We start from the raw sequence: 25019 nt of genomic DNA on the forward strand, positions 1-25019 counted from the left end.
ATATTTATTTTGGAGGGTAAAACAATAAGTCAAACATATGCACAGAATTTCAGTGGAAATGTTTATATGACAGTTTGTGGCTTATGTAGACTAAATTAACTCATTGCAGGGGGCATTTAATTTGCCTTGTTTCTGTTAATGATTAATTAAATTATATTTTAAAATACAGTAGCTCTTGTCGCAATTGGTAGCTAGATTACTTTGTTCCAATAATTAACTTGTAAACTAAACAAGTTCAGCAAGACACCAAATTGGAACAGAAGAGATTGTTTTATTTTCTTCTATTGTTTAAACTAACATTTCTCAAACTTTTCAAGACTATAGGACACAAACTATTTTTAACAATAAAAAAACTATGTTAAAAGTAATACAAGGCTTACAGAAATGTTTAATAACTATCTTAGCTTGTCTTTAAGACACTGCCTATAAATCTTAATGGGATATATGAGTATACATTTGAAAGCAACAATATCTGAAGTGAGCTTTGTAAACCAGGATGTCTTAGACTCGGGATAACGTTCAGTTACACATTTGATCTTGGTTATAAAGAGCTGAAAATCCACAATCACGCACAAAGGCTTTGTGTATGGTGGTGACGTTTTGAAGGAAGAAACGGGTGTTTGAAGAAAGAAGCAAACTGAAGGAGGAGTTAACACCTGCTGATTTTGCACATGGCGTCACACCATAAACTTTGTTGCTATCAATCAGCACAATGCATGCAGAAAAGGAGTAGGGTGCAAAGGCAGCTGCTTTCCTCGTTTTGACCTGCCCACCCCTTTGCAGACACCACTGACCCTGACTGTGGATATTAAAGTATTGACGGGCAAATGCTTCTGCAATCAGAACTTAAGAATCATTAGCCAGTCAACAAAATTAACTTGATATATGGGAGGGGGGCAATTCTTCAAATATGGATACATAGGAAGCTAGATAGTTTAAATATATACAAGTATGCGCTAAAAATACAGTATATTGATCATAGCCACTTGTCTCTTGCCCCTTGAGATACAGAAATGTTTCTCAATAGCAAATGTGGTCTTCAAGTAAAAAATTTATGGCATCTAGCTTATACAAGAAAGGGAAATAACATTAAAAACACATACAGTTAAGTCCTTTTATTTTACTATTTCACAGAATTTATTTTAAACAATTATTTGAATAGCGGACGCATAACCTATGCGAGCCGCAGAAAAGCCAGGTTAATTCCAGAATTATTATTAATTCTAATAATAAATAATCGTTGTATTGTTGCAACCATGTGGGGTGGGGTAGGGTTTTTAATGATTTTATTAGGTAATGGATTTTTTAAATGTTGTAAGTCATCCGGAGTCACTTATGTATGAGTTGGATGGCAATATAAATTTGTTAAATAAATAAAATAATAAATAAAATAAATAGTAAATAAAATAAATAAATAAATAAAACAAATAATAAATATAATAAATAATAAATAAAATAAAGCCTTTGCTCAGTACGTTACCAAACTCATTGCAAGTGATGACTATATAAACTTTATCAATCTTGATTTGAAACAAAAGTTTTCTTTGTGTCAAATATTAGAATAAACTCATTAAAAGAATGAAAAAGTACAGATTTGCCCTACCCATCAGATTTTAAGAATTAATTAAAATTTACCATGGTAAGAATACATAAGGTTTAAATCTTACAAATGCAAGCTACAATACAATGAACTGCTATGAATTAACTTTGGATGGATTAAACTCATTCTTGGAATGTTATTACTGAGTGCATGTTGTAAAGAAGTAATGACCTTTCTGTTTGCACTGTAGCTAAATAACTTCAATTTACTTTTGACCAGAATGAATGGAAAGAAAGGGACAACACTTCAAACTCTGGCATTCTAAACATAATTAGCCTGAATTATGCGTATTTTACTATGCAGAATCTGGTTACTGGCATAAAGGATAATTCTGTATTAAGGTTATTTAACGGCTTAATTTATATGGTAATTAGCACAGTATATTCAAAGTCGATTCTTCCAAACTCAAGATGCCGCAATAATAAAAATTGAAGTGTGTTATAATGTTGCTGAAATGCTAACTAAAAATTTATTTATCTCTTCTTCCAGCTATAAAAACACTAGTTCCTGTTAGGACTAGTGTGGAATTTTAATAGCAGTGCATAGACAGCAATTATGTAACACATGGGCAAAAGAACAGAGTTTCACATCATTTAATAAAACCCTTGAGATTTCCTTAGTTCCAGTTCTCTCACTGGCTAGATTTTATGGTCTGCTGGCTCCATCTGACCTTCAGAATACCCGACTACATCCATAACAAAAGCGGGAAAACATTGGTAGAAACAAATGATACAGATTTGCATTTGATTTATTTGATGAACAAGATATAGTGAATATTTATGATATAATGAAAAGAATTTGCTCAGTGACTTAGTCTTTGTGAATAAATTTGCTTCAATCTATTATTCTTGCAAAGGCAACAGCTTTGAGACCTAAATACAGAGTGGAATGCCTACGGACAAGGGTTTCCACTTCACTTCTTTCCTTTCCACAACAGGAGTGTAGCCTTATAATAGATTAATCAAATTTCCTGTAATTTGATAACATGTGTAAAAGTAAAACTATCAAATTACAGGGAATTTGATTAATTACTATATTACTGCTTGCAGTCTCCAACAACAAAATGAACAGATTGAGTGTGGGGAAGGATCAAAGTTAGTGGTCTTAATATTCGTTCATGTACATATATATTGTTTTCTTATTTAATTTACAGTCTCTCTCTCTCTCTCTCTCTCTCTCTCTCTCTCTCTCTCTCTCTCTCTCTCATTTTTAGGCAAGGATATTACAGGCACAAGGGATGCGGTGGCTCAGTGGGTTAGGATGCTGAGCTTGTCAATCAGATGGTCGGCAGTTTGGCAGGTCGAATCCCGAGTGCCACGTAACAGAGTGAGCGCGTTACTTGTCCCAGCTTCTGCCAACCTAGGAGTTCGAAAGCACGTAAAAATGCAAGTAGAAAAATAGGGACCACTACGGTAAGAAGGTAACAGCGTTCTGTGCGCCTTTGGCGTCTAGTCATGCCGGACACATGACCAGGGAGACGTCCTCGGACAAGCGCTGGCTCTTTGGCTTTGAAACAGAGATGAGCACCGGCCCCTAGAGTTGGAAACGACTAGCACCCATGTGCGGGGGAACCTTTACCTTTACCACATTTGTGAACAAGTCCCAAATACAATTGTTTAACTGAGCCTTGTTGTTTGCTTGCAGATGTTTCATTACCAAACTAGGTAACAACATCTATAGAGTGAACCATGTCTGTCATTCCATTATGAGTAACTACTGCTGTTTTAAAAAAAATAATGGAATAATTTTGGCCCTAAATACTATCATTTAAAACAAGATTTGGATTTATTTTATCTTTGATTAGCTGTAAAATTCTGGATAATAATGCTTACTTTTTGAACAAATTGGGGTATCTTGTGGCTTAATTTTCTGATTCCTTAATTTAAAAGGTAAAGGTAAAGGTTCCCCCGCACATGCGTGCTAGTCATTTCCGACTCTAGGGGCCGGTGCTCATTTCAAAGCCGAAGAGCCAGCGCTTGTCCGAGGATGTCTCCGTGGTCATGTGGCCGGCATGACTAGCACGGAACGCTGTTACCTTCCCACCGTAGTGGTCCCTATTTTTCTACTTGCATTTTTACGTGCTTTCGAACTGCTAGGTGGGCAGAAGCTGGGACGAGTAACAGGCGCTCACTCTGCTACGCGGCACTCGGGATTTGATCCACCAAACTGCCGACCTTCCGATCGACAAGCTCAGTGTCCTAACCCACTGAGACACCGCGTCCCATTTTCCTTAATTTATGACCAGTGAATTGGCACTTAACCTTAGTTGCACTAAACCAGGGTCTTAAAAGCCCCCAGTCCATTTACCAGTACCGGGCCGCGACATGCCAGAAACCATTCCGCGCAAACAAGCAAAGCTCCATCCACAGTATGCAGGCACTACATGAAACGACACCCCCTCCGGTCCATGGAAAAACCTTTCTCCACAGAACCAGTCCCTGGTGCCCAAAAGGTTGGAGACCTCTGCACTAAACAATTTGTTCCTAACCAATAACAGAACCTCCTGTTGCATGTAAAAAGAGCAACAGAAAGAGCAAAGTTATTATAGCTACGGAAGATCTATATGCAAAATCTGACTGTAAAATAACTTCAAAAATGAGATTAAAATAATTTGTTGGCTAATAACTGTTTTCTGCTGCATATTCTTTATAAAAGAAAAAAAAAACATGAGGGCCACTGCTGACCTTACATAACCTCATGGCACCATGGGATTTCTATGGACTAAGAAAATGAATCAAATTAACTCTGCAAGTTAATGAATTTGGCTTCTGCTCAAAGAATATACTCTGACAATATTTTCACAATATTTCTTTTTGTGCTACAGGATGGGACAGCTTCCCACTGGCAGGAACTGTAAGGTGAAAGAACGTAGAAAAAAGAATAGCAGTCCCAGAGAAGAGGAAATGAATTGAGCTCAAAACAATCAAGGGTAGATTAAGACTTGATAAGGATGTTGCTTTTCTTTCATTGATTTAAAGCATAATTATTTGGGTTACAATGGTGGTTAAGTCCCTATTATTTTTGTTGTTTTTTTTCTTCTGGTCAGCTGTATTATTTTTTATTAATAATGTCTATTTTAGCTGAAAGCAACCCATAGTCACTGTAGATTTGCAAGCCTCAAACCTGATATAATAACATCTATATTTTGTACTCCTGTCTTTGGCCTTGAATCCTTCCATGCTTTCCCCGACCCCACCCCTTGCAGATGTCAATTTCTCTGCTCATTATAAAAATACTTTCTTAGTTGAGTTTTAATAATGAGCTCAAGAAGCCATTCTTAGCAAATGCAATGATTTACATGTGTACAGTATGTGCCAATGCTGTCATTTAATATTTGTGCCTTGATGTCTGCAGCAAATAAACAAGGTATAGAATTTGCATAATGAAATAATGCATCTTTGCCTTCTCTTGTCCTCCCAGCAGATGATCCCTCAAAAAGGTCTTGCAAAAAGCTATTAAATAAAATTAGTAATAAAGTAAAATAACTCAAAACTAAATGCAAAAAGCAATTGCAAAACTTGCAGAATGTATATAATGCTGATATGTGCATATGAGGAAAGGAGACTGAAGAAGGCATGGTCCTTAGTATCACAGATATCTCAAGCATCTCTCCATTTTCATCTACACTACACTGGTAAACCTGCCACTAAATAAGCATCATTGTTTTTCTAACCATAATACAACTTTTTTCTTGTATATAAACTGTTCCACTACCTCACATATCTCCTTTGAAAATGAGGGTCAAAAGTACTAAAGAGTTTTCACAGTATAAAGAAATGCCAACCTGGCTCTAGGTTATGCAACAATGCAGGTGGTTTATATGTTTATAATTTAATAAGTGAAGAATAGTTTCTTCCTCCTGAATGTCTTATGGGCATTCTCTCAAGTCAGGAAAAAATGTCTGGTATGCAGTGAAGGAGTGGTAAGTACCTGCTAAGCAAATTCCAAGGAACAATGTTATACTAATCAGACCTTGAAACTGACCTGTGAACATTCATTGTATTTTAATGAATCAGTAGCCCGAAGCATTCCAAAGCATTGGTTATTGCAGACTAAGCCACCAATGTCCAGACTTATATTCCATAAATAGCAAGGCTCAGTGACCGAGTGGGAGAAAGGGAGCAAAGGTCAACAGCAAAAAAGAAATTACAAGCCTGAATTAGTTTTGTTTGGAGGCTTGGCTACTCACTAAACTGACATTACAAAACCGAATATAAGCTACTGTATTGCCATTCTAACAAGGAAATTTTTAACCATAAATTTTGATGAAATGGTACCTTGCTCTTTGTTTGCACCAGGGCAAATCCCATGTTATGAGATTAATTTATGTTAAAATACAAGGTCAGTTTAGGTGGCAATCTACCTCTCAAATATAAAAAGTGAAAGTAGATGTAAATGTAAAAAGTGAAAACAATGACAGGTAAACATTGATTCATTCAATCAATGTCTCTTATTTTCACTTTGGCTTTTCTTACCCTACTTTAAATAAGATAAAGCTTTTTTTTTCTTACAAAAAAAATCTCACTGTTCTTTGCATTAACTGAAGGCTCTTGCTGAATAAGAATGCTCCATGGAAATCATTAATACAGGGATGTAGCATCTTTTCAAGACATTTTTGAGTCTTCCTCCCCCTTCTACTCCCTTCAGTTTTTAAAGCAGGGACATACACTAAGAAATTATTGTTGTTTTTTAGCCTTTCTATTGGTTTATTGGTCTTCCAGTATGAAGTTGAAGAAGCAGCACAGAAAAAATATTGACACTTCTGAAATGTGGTGTTGGAGAAGATTTCTGAGAATACCATGAACAGTCCAGAAAACAAACAAATGGATCATCAAAAAATCAGTCCAGAGTTCTGGGGTGCAAATGGCCAGGCTCAAATTATCCTATTTCAGGTACATTATGGAAAGACTTCGCTCTCTGGAGAAGGCTCTAGTGCTGGGAAAAGTGGAAAGAAAGAGAAGATAATGACCAGAAGCAAGGTGGATGGATTCAACTATATTAGTGATGGGTACATTGGAAGACCTGAAGGATCAGGTTAGGAGCAAAAGATTGTGAAGAAAATCAATGTATGTGGTCACCAAAAGTTGACTTCAACCTGATGATGCATAAATCAATATAATATAGTTTTAGCTGCATACAGTGTGAAGATAGGAAATAAAAAGAAAAGTTTTTTAAAAATATCTTTAGAAAGCTGTTTTTAGTAATAAATTGTAATTGATCATACAATCTAATCTGTTTCATTTTATCTTGACATGTTATAGTTATAAATAAGCAGAATACACATTTATTTCTAATCTACGTAGACACTTTATAATTTATCTAATGCTTAGATCACAGGAGTATTGCAACAAAACAATTACTGATTAATCTAATCCAGGGGTGTCAAACTGCCGGCCCACGGGCCGGACACGTCATCCAAAAGCCATGCGCACCCCATTGCCAGCAATGGCAAAACTCTCCCGATACGTTGCGCGATGTCACATGACATCACGAGTTTGACATATCTGATCTAATTAGTATATGCAATTTTCACTTATGCTTCGTATATAATATTTTTAAAAATTATAAACTTTAGGAGACTTACACTTTCTTCTAGGTTTTTAAGCTGTTGATTGATTTCTTTAAGCCTGTTTTGTTGATCACGTTCTTCTTTAGTGTCTCTTAAGATCTTTTCACCTGGAATTTTCAGCTTTCTATTTGCATAAGCCAAGGATTCCTTTACAAAAAGAAATAATAATAAAAAGTACTGAATTTAAAAGGAAAAGGAAGCAATCTCGACTAACCCCTTGTTACTGAAGCATGGTCACCATACATTAAATGCCTTCTACAGGTTAGCCTGAGTTCCAGTTCAGTTCTGTGTGCTAAGTAAAATTCATTTGTAAGTCTGGCATTACAATATAATTAGAGTATATATAGTGCTATAGAAAATGTAAAGTTGTCCCATTTCTATTCCAAAATAAAAAGCAAAATTAGTCATGCCAGCAATGATAAAATAATTTAAACCGCTAATTAGAGTATGATCTTTTCTAAACTCCTAATTAAAGTATTAACTTTTCTTGGCAAAATTAGGCACCTATGTATAAATCAGATTTTCAAAAAAATTTCGAAATCTATTGACACACTGAACTTAACTGGGGCAGGGGGGATGGTATTAATTGTGTCATGTAAGCAATCTATTATAACAAATTACTCACAACAACCAACCCCCAATAGCCAGACTTTATCCCCAAATAATCCCACAGTAGTAGGAAGCTAAACTAACCCCTTTTGCTAACAGTATCATGCAAAGTATGTACTGAAAGGGTTACCTATCCTTTCCTGTTTCCAAAAATAAGATCCTACCTACAGCAACTCTGTGAAATCAAGCTTCTCAGTTTGTGTGTTTCAAACTATATTGATAGTGTAGTTGAACCAAGGTCCCTACCAAACATTAGCCTATAAAGAAACAGAAGCTAGTCCTTATTTTAAAAGTGTAAACTTTTGAATTAGAAAATCAAGATTTTAATGAGAAAATCAATGTATTAAATGTATTTTACAGGAAAAACACTAAGGTCCTTTGGTAAGTGGAAAATGGAAGACATCAGTCCAACAAAAGCTGGAAGACTATTTTTCAAGTACAAGCTCAAATAAAAAATAAAATCCAGAAATGACAGCCAGAATTCTCCAATCTCTAGGAATAGCAATAGCCCACAAACCCATAGCCACACTTCGCCAGGAACTATCCAGAACCAAAGACAAGATACAGAAGGATGAAAGAAACAGTGTAATTTACAAAATCAACGGTAACAATTGCAACCGATTCTACATGGGACAAACATCACATAAATTAAAAAACCAGGATCCATGAATACCAGCTGACAGTCAAACTCCGCAATCCCAAATCCTTAATTTCTACCCACACCAACACCAAACAGCACCAGTTCAATTGGAGCAACACAAAAATCATCAGCCATGCTACTACCTGCCACACTTGTAGTTCATCAAAGCCTGGCATGCCAGAAGCAACTGCATCAACAGATACATTGACCTACAACTAGCCTATGAACCCCTCAGAATCCAAATCAACCACACAGCCAACCAGAGACAGCACCGACCCTCAACCAACCCATGCAAGCCCCCCCAAACCAGCACTTCATCTCCCAATGACCCTCACCTGATGTAATCTCCCCATCACAAGACCTATCACAAGACTCTCACTTGACACACCCATACCTGACCCATCACAAGACCTGATGTGACCTCACTACCACAAGACTTACTGACCACACGAAGCCCTTATAAACAGAAGAACATTGATACTGATATCGCCTAAACTCCGTTGAAGACATTACCTAGCCAGAAGCCAAACGTTCAGAAACCAACCCACAAGCTCAGAGAACGAAACTTCACCCTCAAAAAAGAAAAACTTAGCAGGTTTACTTCAAATTTCATTGAGGAGTTATTCTGTAATCAGTGTTTCCCATAACATTTGTAAGAATTATTACATATGTGCATTCAGAATTAATACAAGCTCTGAACTATATATACATATGCAATAATCTCTTTACACTTCATTTGCCCTACACTTCAAAAAGTGTGTGACAAGAACCTATTATCTGTTGATTATCAGGATTAGAAAACTGAACAAGAGACAAGAAGAATATTCTGCATCATTAGAATGAAAGTTTCAACAAAGTTCAGTTTTTTACTTTCTTTACATCTTCTCACTTGATGCAATGACATCTTTTATATCTCCAGTCAGTATTCGGCAAATATGAATGATCAAAGTTGGAAGCTGGATGGCTTTTCAAAATTTGCCAAAAAAACCCCACAATTCAAATCTTAACTAAAAGTGTACATTTATTACATAAGGCATACTTTTCTTTCAATATTGTGCAGTTTAAGCCAAACCACTGAATAGAATTTAAACTATTTAGAGTTGATGAACCACAGAAAAATTGTTAGTAGCATTTCTAGAACAGAGTCAACAGATATGCCAGTGAAACCAATGTTTTTCCAACTGTCTAGGTTTACCGTTATTAGCTTGTTGAAATAATGAATGTATTTACAGTACATATCATATGAAGCCATGATTTGTTGGACCTAGTTTTGTTAAATAAATCACAAACAGATGGATTCACCCAACATAACTCATTACTCATCTTATAAACAGGTTCGGACTCAAATCAGAGCAGTCCTCAGAGGTATCCGCAGGAGGTAAGAAGCAGGGGCAAATAACAAAAGGAGTGTTGTACTATCACACTGCAAGTTCTTTAAGCACAAAATGGTATTGAATATTAAGTTCATAGAACACTGTCTTCTGTATATTTCCTATATTATGATGAGTAGTCCATAGTATTACAGAAATATATAATCTTACATGTTAAACTGTTAATTAAATCCTTTCCTTACAAAGCTTATGAACTTTTGAGATTGTATAAAACCAGGGGGTCTTGGTCCATGGTTTGAAAACGTAGAACATAATGCTTCACCAAAAAAAAAAAGAAAAACATTACAAACACCTGAAATCTTTTAAGGAACAGACTGGAATATTCCCACATCCCCAAACTACTTGATTCCACCTTTTGCTGATTTTGCTGGATTTCACCAATCCTAATTCTGTAAGTGACCTATACTCTTGGGTTCATTAGGAAATACAGAGTATCGAGAAGAAATCTGTATTTTTCTGGGCTTCTGGGATATTGGCATAATGGCACGGCAAAATAAAAGTGATCTAAGAAGATAAAGCAGCAAACGTCCATACTAGAGAAAGAAATTTATTCAGGGAATGGGAGGAAGGAATCAAAATATTCACAGCAGCTGGGAAAAGATCTCTATTTTGGACTGGCTCAGAATTAATAAATAAATCTGGAGGAGGAGAACTGAAGAAAAACAAGGAAGAATTCCCCCAATTATTAGAAATGAAGTGCCTTGGGGGGGGGGAGAGAGAACTAAGAAAGATTATTGATGTCTGCTGAGTTATATTAGGAGTTTCTTTTAAGGACCAGATGAAAGCGGTTGAAGAGTACAAATCTCAGACTTCCCAGTCCACAACCTCATTTCCTTAATATAACTCTTTATGAGAAACATACTTTCCTGTCTGATTGAATCTATTACAGAATGTATATCAATTAAAAGAGATTAAATGCCAATATTGTCAAAAGAATAATAATTTTTAAAAGTATAATATTGTCACAGCAAGGCATCCTCTAGCTATTCTGTACCTGATAAATTTTACTGGAAGCTTTTGAACAGGAACCCTGAAATACAGACAAATCTCCATCAGATATTATTATTTTGAGTTTAGCATCGATTTCCGCAAGGTGATGATATTCCATTGGTTCGGGTGTATATCCTTCACCTGGTACTAATATTTCAGTTGTTTCCTCCTATTAAAATAAAATGAAATAATTATTTTCCCCCTCAAATTACAGAACTAAGACAAAAAAATAACTTCTAACTTAAGAATAGAATATATGATATATTACAAGGGAAATATTGTCTTTAGGAAAAAAGTGCAGAATCAGAACCAATCCTGTATACATATTAAAGCACCAGTTTCATAGCTAGGACTGATTACCAATAATACACAAAGGGTAAGTGCAATGTTCAGAAAATCATTTTCTCAAGCAAATGACTAAATTCCTAACTTTAGTACATTGATTTCCAGACAAATGCATAATATGTTCTAATAGTAAGATAAATAATTGAAATATTTTAGGGAAGGGATTGATAAGTCCTAACTGATCTTTGGAGTCTTCTTTCCCTTAATTTGGTTATTTACTTGCAGACTCTTCATTATGTTTAATATTCTCTTTTATTAGTAACTGATCTTACCCTGTCTATGAAAAAAAAATGATTTTTTTCCTTGATAAAATGGGATAATTTATGGAATCAGCTGCCGGTTGAGCTCCGGATGGCACCTGACCTTCGCTCCTTCCGACGCGATCTGAAGACCTATCTATTTGAACAAGCCGGCCTGGCCTGATGGGGGATGTGTTGGGGTTTTTATTGTGGATTTTTTATTACCATCTATTGTTTTAGCTCGGGCTCCTATTTAATTCTTTTTTAATTTTTGTATTCTGTATTTTTATATGTGCCCTGTTCACCGCCCTGAGTCCTTCGGGAGAAGGGCAGTATACAAATATAATAAATACTACTAAATACTACTAAATAAAATGTTTGGTTACAACATACAAATGTAACAGTGCAAGAACATGTGGTTCAAAAGACTGAAATTCATCTATATTATAAACTTAGAGAATTTCTATAACATGATGTATCATTGATATAATCACTGGGAAAAATATCTAGAATGTATCAAGGTACTTCAAATTTATGTTGGAAATATAAACAAGAGAAGAAATTTAGTATAATTGGTGGATATACAAAAAGCCAGAAAATATTGGACTCAAATACAGAAGATTTGAAAGATTAATATACAACTGAAACCAGAAGTTTTTCTTTTGTGTCTGATGAACAAATAACTAAAAAGTACCATGGGAATTTTGTTTTTATATATGATAACTCTACTGCCATTATTATATGCACAAAGATTGAGAGATCTGACGTTATCCACAGTGGAAGAATTGACAGTGAAGATGACAGAACTTGCTGAGATGGCAAAACTGATTACAGAAAGGACACTGTTTAAATTTAATTGTGACTGGAAACTCCTTATTGACTTTTTGTAGGAAATAGAAATTAATAAAATTATATTTGGTTACGATTATTAGAAAAATAATTATATAAAAATGCATGTCATGCTGTACCTAGAGTAGGAGGTTAATTTACTTTTATAGGTATAACTGCTATATAAGAAAATCAGGTTATTTCTTTATACTTTTTTTCTCCTTTTTTGTTTTTCTTGCACATTTAGCTTTGTCTTTTTCCTATCTCTTTTTTTTTCTTCTCTTTCTTCTAAACATTAGTTCTTGTTAGCGTTTATCTTTTTCCTTCAAATTTTTAATAAAGTGATATGAAAATAAATATGTATTTCTGTTGACAATCCATACTCTGATAAATCAGAGCATGCATTTCCATTATGTATTAAAGTCATACGCACTTTAAATGAATTGTAGTTTTGGAAAAGTGGAAGACTGTTATGTCCTCTAATGAGTTCTTGGGACTTTTTAAAATATTAACAAAAAAGTCTCCAATGCTGCATTTCCAAATTACAAGCGCACCCCCTACTGGCATATAAATACATAGCATACATAGAATGACCCAGATTACTCAGGAAATTCTACATGTCTTCAGCTGGGAACAGCGGTTGCTTCTTCACAAATCTAAATTGTTGAAGTGATGATCTTAAAAGAGATGTTTGGACCATCAATGTCATGTAGAAATCAAATATCACATCTGCCACAAGAGCATTCAGGCAATTATGTATACAGAACAAGCTGTATAACTTTTTTGATAATGGTCTATCAATAGGTGAACACAATAAAGTAACTCCACATGTCAGTGTTGGTTCCTTTGGCCTTACATTAATCTTGCCAGACTCAAGACAATAATCTGCATAACTACTAGATATACGTTGTGAATAACTAGGGTCTACCTTCATCCTTTTCCTGCGTATCAAACACTCCAAGCTTTTCTATTTCTGCTTTCTAGGAAAGGGCCCTTTCCTCCTGTGTGTACATTCTGCCACAGATATATCCACTGACTAGAACTTCTATCCCCCACTGGATCACACTCATAATCAATGATTGATTTATCTGAGCAAGTTGTACTGGAATGAGTCTCTGGCTTATGTCCCATGAAAGATGCGTACCAATCCCAGATTCACTTAAGTTGTAATGAAGGTCAGTTATCACCCACCCTTAGCTCCATTCTCATAACCAACAATAATAGTTAGTAGGTTCTTTCCTCCTGGCTCTGAGACTCTAAGTAGGCCTCTACATAGATGGAGATGATGCCTGGATGACAAAAGTTTAGGTGTAGAGAGGACTCTTCCCTGCTTCATGCCATTTCCCACATGAACTCAGAAGCTAGGATACTTGCTTGTTACAGGAAAATTGGATGTTATCTCAATAGAACTACATAAGGCAGGTAAACGCAAAGGTACATGATTACATGCATATTGCTGAAGTTTGTGTATAGGCACTGGATACTATGAGCATGACATTTAAAGGGTATCAATATAATGCTGATTTGAGCTGAACCGCCCTTGTGAACTGCCCTGAGTCCTACAGGAGAAGGGCGGTATATAAGTCTAATAAAATAAAATAAATAAATAAATAAATTTGTTGTGTTTGTAAATGCAATGTATGCATGCTTTTGTATCTTGCTGATGTTAAACTTCCGGATGCCTTTAAAAGTGAAGAAAATTTCCATTGTTTCCAAAGGTTGGAACACATTTTGATTTTCATTCTGACAGAAGAAGGAAAACAAATTAAAGTTTTATTCCTTTGCAACACAGCAGATTTGGAACATTCACTGCAAAGCACTTTGCTCCAAACGTAAAATAAAATACATTTCCATTTTCTTTAACTCCTATAATCTCCTGAGGTAATTAGAAAGAGAATAAATGGCCCTAAATCATATAGAGAATTTCATGATCAATTGAAGACCTGAATGTGGATCACCAATCCTGGGCTAATACCTTCTCCACAATATCATATTAGTTTTTTTCATTGTAGCAGCAAAAGCCCAAGAAGATGGCACTACAGTGAATTATTTGGCTTGCACAGAGCTTTGAATCAATATTATTAGTTCATACCTCAGCTTGAAGTTGATTACTATCATTTTCTGTATCTTTCAGTAATTCGGATAGTCTCTGTCTTTCTTCATCTAGCATAACAACTTCACTTGATGAATCTTTGGCCAGCTGCATAAAGAGGAAAGCAATTTGGAAATTGATAAGTTTTGTGACATCAATAATACTCTTTTGAAAATCAGTAAGGATTAGAGTTGTGCATGCTTCATGGATATGGATAAAAGATGTGCTTTCGATCTTGCACATCTCTCTGCTAATTCAATAAAGCAACAGGCTTTTTTCGGATTTCTGACCAAGACAGAAGAAAGAGGCTGCAACTTTAAGGGGTGATTCCTTAAACAGTAGCATCTTTTTTTTCAGATTGATGAGGAACTGTGGAAAAAATGGCTACATACAGTAAATGAATATTGTAGAGGTGCTGCCCTTGATAGGCTCCAAAGCATTTCTTCCAAATCATTTTTGAACCAAGCACATTCTGAATAAAGAAGGAAGAGGACTAGCTATGCATGTAAAACACATGTAGTCCTAGATTATCAGCCACATTTGGGACTTCCAAATTGGTCACTAAGTGAAGCAGCTGCTAAGTGGAAAATCACATGATCATAACTGAGCTTTCTGTCGAAGCTGACAAGAGTAACCAGTTTCATACCATCAGCTTTTGTTTGCCTCCTAACTGATCTCCTTCCCTATAAAATGCTCAGTGCAGTGCCTGATAATAAACAAGAAGGAAATTAATATTTGTATTCACAATCACTGGAGAGAAAGAGATTAGAAAAGAGTAATCACATCAAAAGCAATGCACTGATGTCAGCAGTCAGTTGGCAAACTGCCTGTGTATTCACCATTGTGTGCCTCTTTACTGTATTCTCCTCTAATCCCTTCAACTGCAATCTCTCTGTTCTGCTGGAGGATGGGGGGCAGAGGAGAGATTGCCCCCAGAAATTACTTGGCAGGGTCATTTTTTTCCAAGGACAGTGAGGGGAGAAAAGGGGTTGCATTTGGTACATGGGAAGAGAAGGAGGGCAGAAAAGCACTGGAATGATTTTGACTGGTGGCCATCAATTACTTTCCCAATGGGGCGCTGCACCATGATGGAGCTCAGGGTTAGAAGAGAATAAACAGGTATACAATGGCTGCTGAATACCTCAATGTTTCTGAGAGTTTTATCAGCACATTATTTTTCATGTCTATTCCCCATTGTGTGCCTGCTTACTCTCTTCTAATCTCTTCTTCTCCAATCTCCCCATTTTGCAAAGGTAAAAAAAAAAAAGAAAAACAACAGGTCAGACGCAAGACAATATATATTAATTGTAACAGAGATCACATGACTAGGGGAGGCTGAGAATGTCATAAATGTTCATAAATTGTTCATAAATTTATTTTTAGCACTGTTGTAACTTTGAATGACTGCTGAATGAGTAGTCGATAAGCTGGACTACCTTTACACTTAAGTTGGCACTACCTGTGCCAGATGCTACATAAATTCCATAGAAATCTTTTGGCAGCATGGCTTCCACCACATCATTCATAACTTTTAGTTATAATGAACTCTGTAAACATTCTTATCAATAAATGTCACATAGCATAAGAACAACTTTAAATAGGATGTGCAATTAAGAAAGGGCATTCCATTATGTAGATATAATTACATAGTGGTTTAAAGAAATCTACTTTTCCAGCAAAACCTGGTACTGAAAACAATTAGAATCCAATCATTAATCTCTCATATATTTCAGATAAACTGTAGAGAAATTTATAATAAGGTAATGTTCTAAATGAGTAACAAGATAAAGCTTAAGAAAGAATTCTAATCCTATGTTTTGTAACAAAGGGCTTTAAATACATACCTCTATGTTCTTTTTAACAAAGTTTGGGGTTTTTTTAAAGCTTGCTGCACTTTTTGGCCAAGTGTTTTCCATTTTCTTCACTGAACTTCTTGTTACACTATCAGTTGAATCACCTTCAGGTATTGAAACAGAAAAAGTATTGAAGGAAACAAATAATATAGAAAAAAATATCCATCTCAATTAAATTTCTGAATTGCATTTCACTATTTTATGTAAAATTCTTTATTTCACTACTATATTGTAGATTGTAAACTATGTTTTCAGTACTATCCCTAACGAAATATTACAGCTTTACTGCAAACTCACTGATAGCAATAGCAATAGCAGACTTATATACTACTTCATAGTGCTTTACAGCCCTCTCTAAGCGGTTTGCAGAGTCAGCATATTGCTCCTAACAATCTGGATCCTCATTTTACCGACCTCGGAAGGATGGAAGGCTAAGTCAACCTTGAGCCGTTGAGAATCGAACTGCTGGCAATGGGCAGTGAGTTAGCCTGCAGTACCGCATTCTAACCACTGTGCTAGTGATTGCAATAGCAAGCACAAATTGCAGACAAAGAAAACCAATGTGAAATGCAAAGCCAAACTAACCATTCTTGAATCCAAAATGCATTTTTCTGCAAATAGAAGTAAACATGAAATTGAAACTTTTGATCTCACATCAAATGTAATAAAATGTGAGGGAAGGCTCATATAAAACAATTCTTGCAATAGGAAAACATAGTTTTTACAGTATTACGTCTTAATTGCTGGCCCAATATTTAGGCAAAAGAAATGCTTCCATTTTATGCAGCCGATATAATAATAATAAAATAATAATAATCAATATAATCAAAAGGCATGTTTTCACACATTTGTTGTTCCTTTAAAATTGTATCTGGAGAACAAAAATGTATTGTACCTCGCTTTGTTTGTCTCCCGTTAGTCTCATAATTTTCTGGAGGAAGCTGAGTTTCAAATATGTTAAATGTTGTATTATCTTGGCAAGCAGAAAGATCTGTGAATGAAGCATATACTGTGAAATAAGAAAATTTCTATCCAGGAAGTGAGGGATAAATTTGAATCTAAACTGATCCAAAGAGGCTGCTGGATTGGGATCTTTAGCAACTTTGTTAGGCTGAACCAAATTAGCTACAATCATTACTTTCCCTGTATTTTCAAGGTGCATTTAAAGATAAAAGACATACTTGGTCAGGAAAGCATATGTTCTGGTACAACATCCAGTCCCAACCGATATGAAATGCAGGAGTTTGGAATTAGAAGACAAATTACCTTTTTGCTACTATATATCAAATAAGAGGGGTGAACAACCTTCTGACAACAAAAAGCTGCACTCAACGTTTGGGCGATGCTATGAACCACAGTGATAATGCAACAATGCAAACTTGATGGATCTGATGTTTTTTTAAAAAAATATGTAAAGAACATATGCTACAAATGTAATGTTTTCTAACCTAAATGGAAAGTCAGAAAGCCACCAATTTTCATCAATCACTTTCAGAGAAGGTTCTGAAAGTTGTTATGAAGGGTTCAAAGGCTGCAGGTTGCTAGTCCCATACTAGAATTAATACCAAAAAAATATTTTTTTTTAATTCTTACCAGGTGTTCCTGAGTTCAAAGCTAAAAACCGGCTAGTGTTTTCCTCCTCTTCAGTAATTCTTGAAGAACTTCGGGATGTCATAGACTGTGTTCAGGTTATGAAATACATATGTACATATAAGGATAAATGAACACCCCAGAATATTTATGCATACAGCTAAATGTTTCCTTACGTTTCTAAAGAGCTTCCACACGCAACTGCAAGTTTTACCACTTGATTTTTGTCCCCACGTGATTTACACACACTTTTTAGTTAAAGTATATGTTTTTATCATTGGGCTATGTAGCCACCAAAATTTCTTTGGTAACTGCAACTTTTTGCAACAGATTACAAAAGTTATAAGCAAGGAGAGCAGAATATTTTCAGAAAATACTTCATGATATATGTATGTCATAGGAACTCTACAACATAGTAAATTCATATAAATTTAGCACAAAAATGTTATACTAAGAGATTTGTATACATTGTGTAAATTGCTCTGTAGCAATTCATGAAAAGTATCAATAGTTTATCAAACTAGATGAACTTCTACCAGGCCATGTCTACAGATGTACTAAATAAATCAACAGCCAGCTTAATTGAGTAGAAAATCAGCATACAAGGCAAATACATCTGTACTAGATAACTGGTTTTTATATGCCAAAAAGCACAAGTTACTACCCCCTGTTGATAGGGCCCGCAACCTGGGTGTCCTCCTTGACTCGCAGCTCTCCCTGGAAGATCACATAGGAGCTGTGACCAAGGGGGCCTTCTCCCGGGTTCGACTAGTTCGCCAATTATGGCCTTATCTGGACCTGGATGCCTTACATACAGTCACCCATGCTCTTGTGACCTCTCGCCTAGACTATTGTAACGCTCTCTACATGGGGCTGCCCTTGAGATCCACTCGGAAGCTTCAACTGGTGCAAAGTGCAGCGGCACGGACACTCTTGGGAGCCTCCCGATACTCCCATATCACACCTCTCCTCCGTTCGCTGCACTGGCTTCCGGTTGCCTTCCGTGTGAAGTTCAAGGTGCTAACAATGACATACAAAGCCCTACATGGCATGGGTCCGGACTACCTACGGGAGCACCTTCTGCCAATGTCAGCACCCCACCGTCCTGTGCGCTCCCACAGAGAGGGCCTCCTCAGGGTGCCACCGCTCAAGGAATGTCGGCTGGTGGCCCCCAGGGGGAGGGCATTCTCAGTGGGTGCGCCAGCCCTCTGGAACAGCTTACCAACCGAAATCCGGATAGCCCCCGACCTCCGCACCTTCCGGCGCGAATTAAAAACTTACCTGTTCCAGCAGTCCGGCCTGGCCTGATAGCTCTAATTGGGGTCCCAGTTTGTATTTTACTATTGTTTTTTTCACTATTGTTCATTCTGTATGCCTACCTTATTCTGTACACCGCCCCGAGTCCCTCGGGAGAAGGGCGGTTTATAAAAACAAACAAATAAATAAATAAATAAATAAATAAATAAATAAATTCCAATGTAAACAATCAGCAATTCATCATCAAGTTATGTTTATATAAATGATGGTTCATAGAAGTATTCTCAAATTGGTTTTATATTTCTAACCTGAAATTCTTCCCATAGTTTTACTCTCAATTCTCTGCCTTGCTTTTTGACTGCTCTTTCCTGGGATTGTTTATTTGCCAATATCTGGTCCAACTTTTTCATCTTCTTTATTGCTTTCAGGATGAGAAGATCTACACCTTTCTCCTTAGAATCATCCAGGTTTGCAAACCTGAATGTCTCTTAAATATAAAAGTGACAGTTAAAATCAAATCATCTTTCCATCAAAAATATTCTTAATAGCATTTCAAGTTGATCTACTAAAATGTCATCAAATGAAGAATATTATTCAGTAATCCACTAGGCAGTGCTTTTTTGTAAAAGAAAAAGGTGCCGGAACTCACACGTCATACAACCCGCCTTGTCTACCCTTCAAGGTTCCATCCAAAAAAGGTGCCGGAACTCCGTTCTGAGCGTTCTATGAGAAAAAAAGCCCTGCCACTAGGAATACGTCAATGCTATAATATTTTAAAGAAAATATTGCTCTTAATGAATCTCAAAATTGTTTCAAAACAATTACTCTTAATACAGACATTTATGAAATAAACTGATGTCCATCCAGAACCAGATGTGGTGTGGTAGCAATGCTGGCCAAGTGCCTGGAGGCTGTAAGGGTCTGCATGGGGAGCAACCAGCTTCAGTCAATTCTGGCAAGACTAAGTGGCTTTCCCCCCCCCCACAAGACCAGATGATTCTCTTATTTTTGACTCTGGACAGAGTGGTACTTCCTGTGAGTGTGTGAATTGGTGTATAATTTGGGGGTTCCTTCTAGACCCCTGCTCCTGCTTGATGAGCAGGTGACAGCTGAGGCCAGGAGCCTTTACAGAGATTCGTCTAATGCACCAATCACACATTTTCCTGGTCTGGAAGTCTTTGTTCACAGTCAACCATGCCTTGGCCATCTCCCAGTTGATTACACATACATATAACAAAGGAAGATGGTGGAAATTCTAGCATTTATTTATGCTGCAATGCATTCTACATGGGGCTGTTCTTGAAGATCACCCAGAAACTTTAACTGATCCAGAACGAGGCAATACACACAGTAATAGGGGCGCCTAGGTCTATACAGGCTTCCAATTTCTTCCTGGTTGCAACTCAAGGTGGTGGCCATCACTTTTAAAGTTCTATATGGCATAGGACCAGGCCACCTGAAAGACCATCTTTCCTTAAGAATTTCTACCCATCTACCTATTCCTTAAGGCCATGCCAGATAAGGTGGGCACACTCCTCTTTCCCTCCCCCAAATATTGTCATCTAATGGGAAGCATGCCTTTTCCATGGCAGTCTCTGCCCCATGGAACATCTTGCCCCCTGAAATTCAGCAGACCACCTGCCTTTTAGCCTTCTGTAAAGCCTTAAAGACCCAGTTTTCCCCCAAGTGTTGGGAGATTAGACAGTGTTATATTTGTTTGGATTGGTGACAGGTTTTTATTTGTATTGTTTGTTAATGTTTTATGTTTTAATTTTTAAAATTAAATTTTAAATAGTGTGTTGTACAGTTTTTAAATGATTTTATTGAGAACTGCCCAGAGTTGTCTGAAAGATGGGTGGCTATATAAATGTTTTAAATAAATAAATACATAAATAAATAAATGCTAGAATTTCCTCCATCTTCCCATTTTATATGGGTATAATCATTCAGATTATCATCCTGACAGAAAGCTCAGAAACAGAGAACTTTATTGCAGTCATTAACAAGCACAAGGGAATTGGTATTCAAGTATCCAAACCAAATTAACAATATCAGGGTACGCAGGAAAATAGAAAGTTCAGATATGCCCATAGAATTTGAAGCTTTCATCGAAATGACAAAAACAGCATCCTAGCATCATAATGCAATCTCCATTCCTTTTGTACAAGTGTGCACCATCATGACACACATTAAAAAACGGCAAGACTTGTACTTAACACTATTTAATAACTTGCATTTCCTTCTCATTATAATTATTAATGCTTGTAAACTAAGCTAGCTTTGTAACCCTAACTATAAGAAAGAGTATAAAAGATAAATACCTTTTTGTGATTCAGCTGGCTTATTCTGTGAAGCACTGCTGCAAGAGAGTTTATTTTCAGCAAAGTCATCTTCAGAATCCACTGAACTTGAATATTCTGAAAAAAAGAGAAACAGTGCATAGAAATGCTATTTAAAAGTGTTATTAAAGAATCAAACCAACTGTAAAAGAGAATCACTCCAAGGTGGTTGCAATCTGGAACAAACTATTTAATCTTATGTTCAGTCCACTGACCTTAATCTTGTCAAATATCTATATAATGTTCTTCAATGAGTTTAACACTTATATTTCTATATTAATTGTCCGTTATTTTTCCACATTGTCCTAATGTTTTATAAAGATTCAAGAACAGCTGAATCTGAAATTATGTAACTGCTATAGTAAGAACTATACAACTTTCAACGTCCCAGTCAAACCCTAGACATAAGCACTAATTTAGCCAGTTAAATTTACTTTATTCTTTTTTATAGTCATGTAATTCACCCAAACCTCATTTTTTATTAAAGTTCTTAATTACAGTAGTAAACAAACAACATAAACTAAATTTAGCAAAAGAAATCAAAATAGAAATCAAAATAAAAAGTGCAAAAAAAGAAAACTAAAGAAAGTGAAGAAGGTAAGGTAAAGAAAAGGAAATATATAAAATATTAATTTCCTATCAACATCATAACAAACTTGGTTACTCTTCACTCCATATAGTTACAAACAAGTAAGTATCCCTTCTTCCTATAACCCATCCCATATCTATTAGCAAATCTATAAATCATCAACTTTTCAGCCCTGGTGTCAGCAGGAAGTCTTTTTATAAAGCTTACCAGACTTTTAAAAAATATGTCTTATTTTAATCTTATTTATTTATTTATTTATTTTATTACATTTATATACCACCCTTTCCCGGAGGACTCAGGGCGGTTTACAGGGTAATTAAAAACCAAAAATACAAAAGTTAAAAACCAAGTTTAAAAAAGATTAAATTTATCCCTGTATAAATAAAACCCCAATTAAAATAAATTAATCTTCAGCCTGGGCCAGAGAGCTCGAAGAGCCAGGTCTTCAGGCCCCAGCGGAATGAACGGAGGTCGGGGGCAGTCCTCAGCTCCACTGGCAGCTGGTTCCAAAGGGCAGGCGCCCCCACTGAGAAGGCCCTATCCCTTGGTGTTACCTGCCGGCAATCTCTTACCGGTGGCACCCTGAGAAGACCCTCCCTGTGGGAGCGCACTGGACGAAGGGAGCTTGATGCCGGCAGCAGGTGTTCCCTCAGATATCCCGAACCCAAGCCATGTAGGGCTTTATAGGTCATCACCAGCACCTTGAATTTCACCCGGAGGGCAACTGGAAGCCAATGCAGCTCGCGGAGTAGAGGTGTTACATGGGAGTATCGGGAGACCCCCATCACAACTCGCGCGGCCGCATTCTGCACCAGTTGAAGCCTCCGAGTGGTCCTCAAGGGCAGCCCCATGTAGAGAGCATTCAAGTAGTCCAAACGGGAGGTCACGAGCGCATGAGTGACTGTGCGTAGGGCATCTCGGTCCAGATAGGGTCGCAACTGGCACACCAGGCGAACCTGGGCAAAAGCCCCCCTGGTCACGGCTCCTATATGGTCTTCAAAATTGAGTCGTGAATCCAGGAGGACGCCCAAGTTGCGAGCCCTATCAACGGGGGGTAACACCTCACCCCCCATCATTAGAGATGGAATAGTCTGGTTGACCCGAGATGCCGATATGCACAGCCACTCAGTCTTGATCAAACCAATCAACTGTATATTCCTTTTCGTTTGGTTCTAATAATCCTGATCTTTAATTCATATATTGTTGTGGAATTTGGATTTTCTGCAGAGGTTTCTTCAAGGCTTTAACAAATCTCTTTTGTATATCCAGTAAAGTCATACATGTCATTGTCTTGGTTAGTCATTTATATTTCCACTTTGATTTTCAAAGCTTCCATCTATTTCTTTTATATATCCTGTTAGAAATTCTTATTAGAATTATTCTCTTGCCTTTTCATTTGTAACTCCCTTCTCTATATTATAATCCACACTTCTTTATTATCCATTATGTCCGGTTATAGAATGTTTGCATGAGGTTTAATATCCTTTGGACATAGCCTACCCATAGATGCAGACTTTATTTCTGATATTGTAGATATTGATGTGTGGTCCCATTCTTTGAAAATCCCCTGAACCATTTTTGGTAGCATTTTGTACCATTTTGTAAATCCCACAAAATTTTCTGATTTTATTCCAGGTGTTTTCCCCCTCTTTTCCTTTGCTGCCTGGAATTTTTAATCCCTTCTCATGTCCAATTTCAGAAACCATAAAGTTTTTAATTTCTCTTTTGATTTAAGGCAGACAAAACATTCTGTCTAAAGGTAAAATGCTGTTTATTTAATTACTGTATTTCCAAAATTTTATAGTAAATGTCTCAATGTTCTAAAGCTGTCTGGACCCTTAATCCATTTATAACTTTCTTAGATCAAAATCTTATTTAGCTTTTTGCCATTTCTTTCCAATTCTTTAAATTCCTACACTTACAGTTAATTTTTCTTTTGCTGAAGAAGAGAAGTAAACTCACTAGGTGGCTTTTCAGCTTGTCATTCGGAGATCTCCAACAGTCTTATAATAGTAAGTAAGCAATTTCAAAAAATAATTAAAAAGTGAAGATTGCAAACTCAATGTCCTTTGAAAGGCTTTACTATAGATGTGGGCATGATGGCTGATTCTTACGTCTCTCAGCTCAGCTCATCTTTGTTGGAGACATATTTAGTTTGCATTCTTTCCCTGGAAGTCACTTTTGAACCACAATAAACAAGATATTTATATAGTTATATCATTATATTATGACCTTAAATATATTTCTGATAGGTTTTATTATACAATTACGCTACATAAATATGAATAAGGTTACACTGATCATATAGTGTTTGCCATACCTGCCACCTGATTTGTATGCTGTACCATCAGTTGAAAATCACCAGTTTTTTCTTCAGTTATTTGTTCTGAGAAACTCATTTGTTGAGTTTCATATTCGCCCCCATTTTTATCATAATTTTCTTTTGACTTCTCCCCTATGAGATTATTGAAAAAATCAACCTAGAAATGATAGCACAAAATGGAAAATTTTAACAAGCATATCAAACTTTTTATACAAAGCTCCTGATTTATTGTCATAACCTAACATCCTTGGGTAAAATCCTCAAATTTGACTTTGTACATTCTTTTTACAAAAGAATTAAATAAAGCATGTAATTATTCACTTACCCACTGGCTTGTGGTAAACATCTGAAATTCTGTGCAAAACATTGAAAAGTCTGTAGACAGCAGAACTAGTAACACAGCAGAAAGTGTAACTACCTTAGACTGGTCGGGTTCTGGTGTTAAAATCTCCAGAGATGAACTTAAAATTTTGCTTCCATGATTATTTTTTGAGTTAGAGGCTGGTCTTGAAATTCCATCCAGACTTCCTCTTGTAATATCCATTGTAGCCTTAAATGATTAGAAAAGGAGAACTTAATTATATGGAATCTATTTTAAAAATTCTGCAGGCTTCATTTTCAGTGATGAATTTTAATTATCTTCTTAATTTTGCAGTTTATATCTGTGAATTAGTTTCATAGACAAAAGAAATGAATGGGTATTATTTTATACTCTGTTTACAAAACCAATGGCCCTGCTATGGTCAGGAGACTGCAAGACGTGTC

At 36.3% G+C, this 25019-nt stretch overlaps 1 protein-coding gene across 1 annotated transcript in view; it reads right to left on the minus strand.

Moving 5' to 3' along the window:
* FSIP1 (fibrous sheath interacting protein 1) overlaps positions 1-24798 on the minus strand; it is a gene marked incomplete at both ends in the record, with an annotated part of 48951 nt that extends 24153 nt beyond the window's left edge. Inside the window, 10 exons of the mRNA XM_083348181.1 lie at positions 7185-7316; positions 10804-10968; positions 14304-14411; positions 16148-16260; positions 17052-17147; positions 17750-17834; positions 19312-19490; positions 21325-21420; positions 24252-24411; positions 24673-24798. Of these exons, the coding sequence (XP_083204307.1) occupies positions 7185-7316; positions 10804-10968; positions 14304-14411; positions 16148-16260; positions 17052-17147; positions 17750-17834; positions 19312-19490; positions 21325-21420; positions 24252-24411; positions 24673-24798 (1260 nt within the window). The remainder of the gene's footprint in view (positions 1-7184; positions 7317-10803; positions 10969-14303; positions 14412-16147; positions 16261-17051; positions 17148-17749; positions 17835-19311; positions 19491-21324; positions 21421-24251; positions 24412-24672) is intronic.
* Positions 24799-25019: the final 221 nt, after the last annotated feature.

The sequence above is a fragment of the Vipera ursinii genome (assembly GCF_947247035.1).
Source record: "Vipera ursinii genome assembly, chromosome: 1".
In the NCBI taxonomy this organism is placed as follows: Eukaryota; Metazoa; Chordata; class Lepidosauria; order Squamata; family Viperidae; genus Vipera; species Vipera ursinii.